This window comes from Poecilia formosa, unplaced genomic scaffold (genome assembly GCF_000485575.1).
Source record: "Poecilia formosa unplaced genomic scaffold, Poecilia_formosa-5.1.2 Scaffold385, whole genome shotgun sequence".
Classification (NCBI taxonomy): domain Eukaryota; kingdom Metazoa; phylum Chordata; class Actinopteri; order Cyprinodontiformes; family Poeciliidae; genus Poecilia; species Poecilia formosa.
This window is the reverse complement of record NW_006800324.1, coordinates 198,081-209,479: the sequence shown is the minus strand read 5'-3', so window position 1 is coordinate 209,479 and position 11,399 is coordinate 198,081. Positions and strand designations below refer to the sequence as shown.

The 11,399-nt window shown below is 41.4% G+C and overlaps 1 protein-coding gene across 1 annotated transcript in view; it reads right to left on the bottom strand.

Annotated features, from left to right (window-relative positions):
* Positions 1 to 107: 107 nt before the first annotated feature.
* Positions 108 to 11,399, bottom strand: part of tsc1b (TSC complex subunit 1b) — a 26,636-nt gene continuing 15,344 nt past the window's right edge. The window contains exons 17-29 of the mRNA XM_016662682.1: positions 11,020 to 11,257; positions 10,817 to 10,938; positions 10,386 to 10,479; positions 9,290 to 9,397; positions 8,057 to 8,675; positions 7,600 to 7,643; positions 5,092 to 5,258; positions 3,776 to 3,958; positions 3,588 to 3,698; positions 2,883 to 3,005; positions 1,915 to 2,102; positions 1,656 to 1,832; positions 108 to 867 (exon numbers count right to left, since the gene is read on the bottom strand). Coding sequence (XP_016518168.1) covers positions 264 to 867; positions 1,656 to 1,832; positions 1,915 to 2,102; positions 2,883 to 3,005; positions 3,588 to 3,698; positions 3,776 to 3,958; positions 5,092 to 5,258; positions 7,600 to 7,643; positions 8,057 to 8,675; positions 9,290 to 9,397; positions 10,386 to 10,479; positions 10,817 to 10,938; positions 11,020 to 11,257 — 2,778 coding nt within the window. The 3' untranslated portion in view covers positions 108 to 263. The remainder of the gene's footprint in view (positions 868 to 1,655; positions 1,833 to 1,914; positions 2,103 to 2,882; positions 3,006 to 3,587; positions 3,699 to 3,775; positions 3,959 to 5,091; positions 5,259 to 7,599; positions 7,644 to 8,056; positions 8,676 to 9,289; positions 9,398 to 10,385; positions 10,480 to 10,816; positions 10,939 to 11,019; positions 11,258 to 11,399) is intronic.

Genomic DNA, 11,399 nt, shown 5'->3' with positions numbered 1-11,399 from the left:
AAAAAACATTTTTAATAGAAGTTGCATATTGTAGCTTTCAGTTATTCCCAGAAGTTTTTACATTTTATGACTCAAATGTTCTGCATGTTTCATTTTTAAATTTTTTATGGGAATGATTTAAAAAACAAAAAGAGGAAAAGAGAAGCAGGAAATCCTGTTGTCCACTTAAGAGGACAAATAACACTGAATGCCAAAGAGTTGCGGACGTGTGACTCTTCTGCTGATTTGTAGCTTTACTCCGTTAGTTTCTCAGTTCTGCGTCTTTAACTGTGCTCGTGATGCGTTTCGTTGTAGTCCATGATCTTTAGCTGTTGCCGAGGGCGACCGGGCCCCGAGGGGCCCCTGACGCCACCCTGCCCGGGCCCGGCTTTTCTGCGAGGGCTGCCCTGGCCGAGTGGTCGCAGTCTGGGCTCGGGCGGCGGCTCCTTGGCGTGCACAGTGACGGCAGCTGGGCCGGCCGGACCCGGCTCCACGCACAGCTCGGTCTTCAGGCCGTGAGCGAGGCCGGCGAGGCGCGGCGGCGGCTGCTCGTCATCGCACTGGCTCTCGCTCTTGTTGCGGAAAAGCTCGCGCGCCTTCATGCCCAGGAAGCTCTTGGCACTGGGGTAGGAGCCCACGGTGAGCGGGGCGTCCGCGGCCGGCAGGGCGGCCGGCGGGGCGGCTTGGGGGCACGGCGCCGACGGCTCCATCAGCAAGGGCGGCGTCAGGTCCTGGCCTCCGTTCATGGAGCTGGCCGGGGGCGAGGAGGAGCCGCTCGCCTTCGGTTGCCCCGGCGATAAAGTGCTGCCATTCGTCCCCCGTGGGGAATCGTGAGGTGATGGGCTGTTTGGCTGCTCGACGGCGTGAAGACCGCCTGGAGCGGTGGCGCTGGAGGGCAAAACGAAAAGAGAGGGAGGAGTTTACCAACAGAAAGAAAGACGGAAGGACAAGACAGAAAGAAGAATATATGAAAAGATACAAAAAAGGAGGAAAGAGTGAAAGAAAGATATATTTTAACAAAATATTCATTTACTATAATAAAGTGCACAGAATACAATTAAAAACACAAGATATTCACATCAAGACAAGCTTTAAGAACAGGTGAAAGAAAGAAAAAGTGATTGAAACAAAGAAAGGTACAAAGAAAAAGGAAAAAAGTGATATAAAAAGATATTAAAAGTAGCAAAAAGATTAAAAAAAGAATAAAAATATATGAAAGAAGGGAAGAAAGAAATTAAAGAAAAAAGAATGAAAAAGTCCAAAAGAAATTGAAAGAAGAAAGAAAAAAGAATGAACGAATGAAAGACAAGACAGAAAACGAAGAATAAAGGGAGGTAAAAAGAGAGAAACACACAGAGAGAATAAAAAGAGAAAAATAAGAGGAAATGAGAACAAGACAGAAAAAATCCTAAAAAGACAAAGAAAGGAAACAAATGAAAGAACTACAATGAAGAAAAAGTATAGAAAGAGGGAGAAACTGACAAGAATAAGAAAAAGGGATGAAAAAATAAAACAAAAACCAAAAAAGAAAGACAAAAAGACAGAAAATCAAAAGAGAGAAAAGAAAAAAAAAAGAAAGAAAGACTCATCCAGGTTGTCGGTAGGAAGTTTTTAACCCAGATTAAATCACTAATATAGGTATTAACTGATGAATCTCTGTTTTTAGCCTCCCTGACCTGCAGTCTGGATGCCTGCGTGTCTCCGCTCTGCCCCCTGGTGGTGAACTGCTGCCGGTGGCGGCGGCCGGAGCCTCCATCTCCACCCGGCTGTAGAGCTGCAGCAGCTCGGTCTGCAGCAGCTGGGTGACTCTCCTCTGAGCCTGGAACCTGCAGTCTGACGCCTGCAGCTCCGCCCTGCACACGAAACGAAACAAAAGAGACGAGGTCAGAAAGGAACCGGGTCACAGAGGACGTCGGATCAGAGGCGGACGCTCACTTGGCTTGGCATTTCACGTCCTCCAGGAACTTCTTCTGCTCGGCGATGAGGTGCTCCTTCTTGGAGAGGAGCGTCTCCAGCTCGGCCGCTCGCTGCTGCGCCGCCTCCAGCTTCTGGCCCTGGGCCAGCAGGCTCTGCCTCAGGGAGTCCACCTCCTTCATGTGGGACATCCGCAGCATCTCCGTCTCCTAGCAACAACCAGGAACAGCTGCTTCAGTGGAACAACATGCGGCGCGTGGGCCATTTGTGGACCTTACACTGACGGTTTTTGTGGTCCCAAGTGGAGTTTAAAAATGACAAATTTGTTTGTTGAACTTTTTATTTTTCTTAAGAGTAGAATTTTATTTAACAATTTTCTCACAATAGAAAATGTTAATTACAGGACATGATATTTGTCTTTTTACAGGAAAACTTTTCTAATAAATAGAACTGTCAGGACAGAGGCATTCACTGAAAAGCCGACTTTGCTTTAATTGAATTTATTAAACTTGACCAAATATTACAATAGAAGATTAGGGCCACCGTAAAAAAGAAAGAAAATAAAAGAATTCAGAATTTTCTCAGAATTTCCCATAATTTTTTTAGAATCCAACTTTTTTTCTTGGAATTCCAACTTTACTATCAGAATTCCAACTTTTTCTGTCAGAATTTCAACTTTTCCTCAGAATTACACGTAGAATTTTTTTCTCAGAATTCCACCCAAACAGTATTTAGTATAAATGATGGTGAAATATGTCTAAAATGTCTCTGTAACAAGGTTTAATTTTCTCTATCCATTAAAAACATATCTATAATACTAATGAAGAACAATAATAAAGGATATCTGGGTAAATATATCAAACTACTTCACTGTGATTGGTAGACAATATGTTTTCGCTACAGTGTGACACACACACACACACACACACACACACACACACACACACACACACACACACACACACACACACCTGTTGTGGCTGTCGTACCTTTGTCTTGCTCATGCCTGGGTGCTGGGCGTCCTGCATGGACAGCTTATGCGCCTCCCCCAGCAGCAGCAGCTGCTTGTTCAGGAAGCTCATCTGCTGCTGGCTGCTCTCGCTGTTGCTCAGCTGAAGGACGAAGGAGACAAACAGGGACAAGGAAGGACAAACGGCCAATTAGGACACAAATAAGGACGATGTCGGCTTTAAGGAGGAGGCCAGAACTCAAGATGTTTGCCTCATTCATCAATATTTCTACATAGTGGTCAAGAAGTACTACGTTACCCACAATGCTCTGCTTCAACATTTGGACAACAAAAAGAGGAAATGAATGAATGGATGAATGAATGGAAACGTTTGGGTAACTAAAAAGTGGAGATTTATAGAAATTAATTCTTCTTCTAATTTGTTTTTCCAACTTTATTGAGACCAGAAAAAGTTTCACCAGCAGTGAAACTGAAACCTGTTTGTGTTGCTTTAAAGCAGAAACCAGTCCGTTTCCCCAGTCTGAACTGGTCCATTACTGGCTTAAATAAACTCCAGCATGAGAGTTCAGTATAAACTCAACACATTTCTATGCTGGGATCATTAAAGCCTCTATAAGAACAGACAAACGTTGTGACTTCACCTCGTCTTCTGTCTGTTAAACTGAGTTTTCCTTGGTATTCACCACAGATTCGGTTTAATAAATGGACCAAACTGTGACTCTACCTTGACAGTCATCTGGTTGAGCAGATGCCCGGTGTGGCCCACTTTGTTGTTGGCCGTCTGAAGCTCCGCCTCCAGGTCGTCCATCCTCTTCTGGCACTCCTGTAACTTGCTCTGTGGAAGCCGTGAAAACGGTTAGAAACCCCGACGAGAGAACGGCGTTTGTTTGGTGCCATCTCAGCGCTTCGGACCTGCAGCTCCTGGTTCTTGGTGTAGTAGTCGTCGCGGCTCTGCTGCAGCTGCCGGATCTGGCTGTGCAGGCGGGTCACCACGGTCTCACGGTCGTCCCACAGCTGCCGGTAGCGCTGCTGCTCCACCTGCAGGCTGTCCCTCAGAGACACGATGTCCACGCTCTGCAGGTTCAGCTGGTCCTTCTGCGTACGCACACACACACACACACACACACACACGCAAACACGTGCCGCACACATACACACACACGCGCACCGCACACACACGTGGAATAAGTTTTTTGGTCCCCGACTGCAGTTCAATAATGATACAAACTTGTCTATTGAATGTTTTATTTTTCTTAAGAGTGAATTTATTATTTGCACAATTATCATACGATGGAAAATATTAATTACAACACATATTTGTCTTTGTACAACAAAATGTTTAGAATAAATAGGACTGCATCTAAACAGAGGCAGCCAAGTCAGATTTCATTTCATTTAGTAAACTTGGCTAAACAAAACGATAAAGATTAGTGCAACTGAAAAAAAATCTTACTTTAATCTCTTTTTTTCTGAAAATTCTGACTTTATCTCAGAATTCCGACTTTTTTCTAAGAATTCCGTCGTTTTGCCAGAATTCTGACAGTTTTTAAAATTCTATTTCAGAATTCCGAGTTTTTTTCTGTGAATTCTGACTTTTTTCAGAATTCCATCTTTTTTGTCAGAATTCCGACAGTTTTTTTAAAAAAAATTCCAACTAACTCAGAATTCTGACTTTTTTTCTCGGAATTCCAACTTTTTCTCAGAATTTTGACATTTTCAAATAGAATTTTTTACTTCCTTCTCAGAATTTGGACGTTTTTCTCAGAATTAAGATTTTTTTTTCTCAAAATTCCCACTTTTCTTCCACTATCAATTATTTAAATATTATGCGCACCATTGGGTAAATCTAGTCTTAAAACTGAACTCTACCGGATGAATTTGGGACAAACTGTCAGTCTGGATGAAATGCAGACCTACAAAGAATAAACTGCCACATGATTCATTTCATGAACTGTCATCATAACTGACTGACATTAGAAAGTTTGGCTATTTATTTGGATTTTGGCAGATGGATCGATACAGAACTAAAATCAGAATTCAGATTTTAAAAAGTCAGAATCCCGTTTTGTTTGTTTTCAGTGGCCCTACTCATCTGCAAGCACGACAAAAAGATACTTTATAGTTTATATGGAAGATAAACACCTGCTAGCCCCGTTTTATTTACTTTAGCTTAGCAGCTGCCTGTTTCTTGGAAAGCGGCTAAGAAGTAGTAAAGAGTTGAAACTTGCCATTGCGTTGTTCTGCTCCTCCAGCGCCGTGGCGTTGATGATGCGTCGGAGGAGGCGGCGGTTGCGGACGGCGTGCTGCTCCCTCTTGTAGCGCTCGTACAGCAGCTGGTTGTGCAGCAGCAGCAGCTGGCTGCGCAGCGTGTGGAGCTCGTCCAGAGGAGCCGAGCCTGACAACAAAAATTTAAAAAAGGAGATGAAAAATGACAGGAAATAGTTTTGAAAAAATGACTTTTCTCTCAGTCGTTCGTCTCCCTACAAGAAGGTTTGTTTAAATGCAAAAAGAAAGGGATGATATTTGTAGAATAAAGCCACATTTTTACCAGAATAACATCTTAAAATTATGAAGAAAAAAAGCTTCCAGTGTTGAGATTTTATTTTTGTTATTTTTTTTGTGTTGGACTTCTCAAAAAACACTCAATTCTCTTAATATTACGACTTTTTTCTAGTAAAATTTACATTTTATTTTCGTATTATTTGAACTTTTTTGTTGTACAACTTTATTCTAGAAATATTATAAATTCTTAGCCTGACACCAACATAAAAACTAAATATGAAGGGTTTTTTTAACCAAATGCCCATTTTAGGAGTCTGTATGCTCCTGTTAACATTTTATTGGTCACCAAATTAGTTGACAATTTTTGCAATAATCGATTAATCACGATTAATTTGATTAATCGGTTTAGTCCTATCCGAGTTCTACACAACTTAAAGAAATCAAATCTGGCTAAGTATAAAAAGTAAATATAAACGGGGCTTTATAGCAAATGGCCTTTTTTGACTCTGTATCCTCCAGTTAAATAATCATTTACTAAATTAGTTGAAAATTATTTCAACAATCAATTAATCACGATTAATCTGATTAATCGTTTCAGGCTGAATACTTCTGCTGGGTAAATCCTGATCCTGTTTCTCATCTGCAGGTCTGCTTCTCATTAACTACTGCAGTTAATGATTAATAATTGCTAAATTAGTTGACGATTATTTCAATGATCGATTAATCGTTTCAGGAATACTTCCTGAAAGCTCGGTGAGTCCTGAAACATCCTCTCACCTGCAGGCAGCAGACTGAGCTCAGTAGAAATGACATGACTTCCATCAGGAAAACCAGGGAGGTTTATTCAATTCCAGAAGATTAATTAGAGTTTTATGTTGTTGTGGGCTGCAGCTGGAGAAAATGGGATTCTTGTGGCCTGGCATCCAAACAACAGAAGCCGAGTCATCTCTAACTGGTCGGCTTTTTCATTTCGGAGGTGGAGGGATTCATGGGAACTGTGGGAACGTTGTTTTGATCAGCCTGAGCTGAAAAGAGAAAACTCCCTGTTCAGCTCGCTAACACTTTAACATACCACTCATGTCTCAGAGCATGTGACCCATCACTGGCGCTCCTCTGATAGCTTCTCACTGACTGCAAAGCCCAGAAAAACTCTACTTTTACTTTAAGTTTAACTCAATGTCTCATAAAAATCCTCATTTTTTTGTTGGTTTCAAACAGAAAAACTTTCAGTGATTTATTTCAAGAAGAAAAACATTTTGAGTGACGTATGCTTGGAGTCAATACTGGGGTTTCCATTAAAAATGTGCGTAAAACTTGTCAAATTTTGCACTAATGTCGAAAAAACACAATAGCAAGAAATGCAGTTAAAATCACATGTGAATAAGTTTCTACGTCAGAGGTGTCAAACTCACATATGTCTTGGGCCAAATTAAGATCATGAAAGATCTTTCAGAGCCGGTTGTGCCAGAATGTATTGATAAACTATCAATAAATATCAGTCTCTAAGTTTTATAAATATTGAACATCTGTCCAAACCGTTCCGTCCCTACAGAGTTTTGCAACTGTTTTTGTGATTGTTTTGAGATTTTATGGAACTAATTAAAAAATATTTGCAAGTAATTTTGCAATATTTGCGCTTACATATGACGTTCCATGTGACTTTTTGTCATAAAAGTAAGAAATAACTGACTTCTACAGTTAGTGTCACTTAAACCCAACATTTTTCTACATTTTTGCAGAAAATATGCAATAAACTTAGTTATACATTAGCATAAAAAATCCTAGGATCCGTTGATTTTATGTGAATTTCCATAATCAGGGTCTGGAGTCTAGAGGGCCACACAAACAGCTACAGCGGGCCAGATTTGGCCCCCAGGCCTCGAGCTTAACACATGCACAATAAGTTATTAAAAAAACATGCCCTTCAACTACTTCCTGTCTTCTTTTTTGCCATTTCCTCCAGTAGCAACATCCGGTTGCTGATCATGTGACTCGTGAGGCAAAAGTGTTTTTTCCATTGCATTTTTGCAAAAAATAAAACATAAAAAAAAAATTCAGAACATTTCAGCGTCTCTCTGTGTTTACAACATGACCAGATTGACAAAAGATTTAATTCAACAAACATTTTGAATCTGCTAAACTACCTGCTGGTTTATTCACTTTATATTTGTTTCTTTTTGTTAATTTTTAACAACAATCTGTTGAAAATCGAACAGAAAAGTTCAGCTCCTCACCTCCAAAGTGAGTCCAGTCAGCTGACTTACTTGGCAAAGGTAATCTGTGAAACGACAAGACAAACAAAAACAAGTTCATCGAGATTCACTGCAGCTGGAAATAAACAACCACACCAGAAACTGGACCAAAATTAATTGGTAAGATTTTCTGTTTTTGCAGTTTTCTGCCAACAGGAGAAAAAATCTAATTTTCTATTTTTTTTTAAGTAAATATGTCACCATTTGTTTTTCAGAATTATTGTTTATACCATAAAACCTGTGATTTTATTTCAATATATATCGTTTAGTCAAAATTCACATTTTTACCTTATTAAAAAGTTAGAACTAAAGTAAAGGGAAACATGTTGGTCCATTATATGCAACTCTGAATATTTAATATCAACTGATGTTACGTTTAATGACAGTAAAAATATTAAAGAACAGATAAAACAATATTTTCATCAACTGCAAGCGTCACCTCTTGAGGACTTTGTCGTGTGCGTCACTCCCCTGCTGAACAAGGCGATCCAGCACCTCCAGTGGCGAAGCCGACACCACGCCCTCCTCCTCCCCGTCCTCCAGGCCCTCCTCGCGCTGCAGCAGCCTCTCCATCGCCGCCTTGTGGACCGCCTCCGACGTCTTCTGGCCCACGAACAGCGAGGCGGCCCTGGGCAGGGCCAGCGCGAACAGCGACTCGTACGGAACCGGCGCTTTGCCGCACGGGCTCGGGGAGAACATCTCAAACTTGGAGGAGTCGTCGTCGGGGGCGGAGGGGCTCCGGAGCAGGTGGTGGTCGATGGGGGTGAAGCCGGACTGGAAGGACCAGGACCGATCCACGGCGGACCGATCCGACGCCGCTGCTCTGTCGCCAGCGCCGCCGCCGCCTGAGGCGCTCTCGGCTCTGTCCGGAGTGGACGCGGCGTAGCGCGGCTCTCTGACGGCGCCGCCTGGGTGGGCGTTGGAGGAGGAGGTCGGGTTCTGCGTCTGGCGGCCCGTCAGAGTCTCAGTGGTGTGGAAGAAAGGAGAGTCGTAGCCTCTCAGCCCCGGCAGCTCCTGCTTGTCTTCAGTGAGTTTCATCAGCTCCTCTGTGATGGCAGCTGCAGCAGAAACAAAGAAATTCATGATTAATCTGATTAATCAATGACACACTGTGTTTCGCTTGTATAATCACAATAGTGTCTGCTGTAAATATCTTAGTACACTTGAAATAAGACTAATTTATAAGTAACAGCAAGATATACAAGCTTTTTTAAGTCAACAATGATGAAAAAGTTCTAGTTCCATTAGTAGAAAATTCCACCGCCGTTACCTAGCAACCACAGCCACGCCCAGCCTGTTACCTAGCAACCACAGCCACGCCCAGCCTGTTACCTAGCAACCCAGTTCTAGTTCCATTGGCAGATTATTTCACTTAAAAATTTTTGGTGGTGGTTCCCTTGTTATAAATCCAATAATCTGTAGTGGAAGTTGTGCTTTTTCATCAATATTGACTTAAAACAAGCTACTATTTCTTGCTCAAAAGTTTCTTCTAAGTTAGTTTTGCCCTTAAAACTTTATTTGAAAGGTTTTGCATAACACTGACATGACCATGAAGGAGTGTCAATGAATGTTTTTGGCTGTTGTCATGAAGTGCCATTCGGTAAATAAAGACATTTTTAATGTGACTTTGCATGATTTTTCATGGCCGCATTGTTTTGCACCACAGACTGACCTTCTTCTCTCTCCTTCTCCGTTCTCAGCTGAAGGTCCAGCTCCTGCCTCGTCATGAAAACCGACAGCTCCGTCAGCGTCATGGTGACATTCGCTGCACTTTCTGCGTCTGATGAGGAAAAAATAAATATTTAAAGACGGCGGATGTCTGAAGAAAATGCTTACAGAAAACAGACAAGGTTTCACAGATTCTGTGCTTGATTTTAGATAAGGTAAGGTAAAAACAAAGCTAAACTAAGCTAAAAATAAGCTAAGCTAAGTCAAGCTAAGTTAAGATATGATATGATACTGAGGTGAAACGAGCTAAGCTAAAATAAGCTATGATACAACACAATAAGGTAAAAATAAGCTAAAGTGAAATAAGTTAAGTTATAATAAGCTATAAATAAGGTAAGCAAAGGTAAGACTAAGAAAAGCTAAGTTATCTAAGCTAACTTAGCGTAGCTTAACTAACCTAAGTTAGTTTAGTTAACTAACTTAGGCTAGTTAAGTTAGTTGACTAACTTAAGTAGGTTATGTTAGCTAACTTAGGTTAGCTTAGCTAAGTTAGCAAAAGTTAAGCTGCTTAACCAAGATTAGATTAGCTATAATACAACACAATAAGGTAAAAATAAGCCAAGCTGAAATAAGTTAAATCAAACTATACCAAGAAAAGCTAAGATATAACACAATATGGTAAAAACAGGCAACGCTACGGTGAAATAAGCAAAGATAACACACAGCGTAAACTAATACAAAGATAAGCTAAACCAAGATAAGCTTAGATAGGATGACACAATAAGAAAAACAAGCTAAGCTAAAATAAGCTAAGCTATGCCAAGATGAGATAAGATGTGATAATGTAAAAAGAAGATAAGCTAAAGGGAAACAAGCTAAGATAACCTACAAACAATGTAAGTTAAGGTACAAATAAGCTAAGTTAAATAAGCTAAGATACGACACACTAAGGTAAAAATAAACTAATAGTTCAATTAAAGCTTCAGAGATGTATAGGAACAGGCTGGTTACCAGTGTGTTCTCTGTATCCTGGCCTGGTTGGAAGTGTTGACCTTGTTTTATTGATTTATGGGTTCAGGTCCAGCTTTAACGTGTCTCACCTCTGTTTCCTGCTCCCTCTACACTCTTCTCCATCTCTCTGACTTGCTCCTGTCTCACCAGTCCAGGCTTGCTGCTTTCTCCTTGTCGACGATCCTAGAAAAAAAAAAAAAAGTTAAATTATTCTGACTTCATTGAGTTAATTCCTATATGGTAACCTAACAGCGATGGACGAAATGTTTTGGCAAACATGGAACAGATTAATGCATTATAGCCTTAAAATACAACTAAAATGTGTTTCCACACAAATATATGTACAATTTGTTTCCATCTGGGCAACAAAACTGTAAAGTACAAAGTTTTGAACAACTGAAGTGCAGTTATGGTCACATTTTCAAGCTACAAAAACATTTTTATGTCTGTCAAACTTTTGGCCATGACTGCATTCCTGTTCCACAGAGCTGTTAATAAAACAGACGGGGAGTTTTCATACTTTTCTCGGCGGACTGGACTGGACCGTGTTGGCTGGTAAGGAGATTACAGGGAAGTCATCTGACAGAGTGGGAGGTGGGGATGAGGTGGCTGGAGTGCTGGAGGCCGGCGTTCCTTTTCCTCCTGCTCGGAGCGAAACAAACGAATTCAGGCGCGGCGTTGAACGTCGCGGAGCGATGCAACGGCGCGGCGTTGGTTCTGTACCTGACGTGCAGTGGAAGCGGCTGGGAAGGTGTGAGGCACTGTGGGAGAGCTCCAGGTTGGGCGACATGCCCCGGGAGGAAGGGGGCGTGGCCATGCCGCACAGAGAGGAGGGGCTCCACAGGGGGTCCTTCCCCCCACAGGAAGAGTTCAGTTCACTGTTGGAGTTCTGCAGAAACAACGGAGGACGATTAGGACCACAGGTAAAAAGAAAAGAAAGGAATCTGGAGATTTTCTCAAAATTCTGACTGCAATTTTCTGAGAAAACAAAGTCAAAATTTTGAAATCAAAAAAAGAATTTTGAGGGGAAAAAAGTTCTAATTTTGACAAAAGTTAGAATCCTGAGATTAAAATCAGAATTTTTAGATAAAAGTCAGACTTTT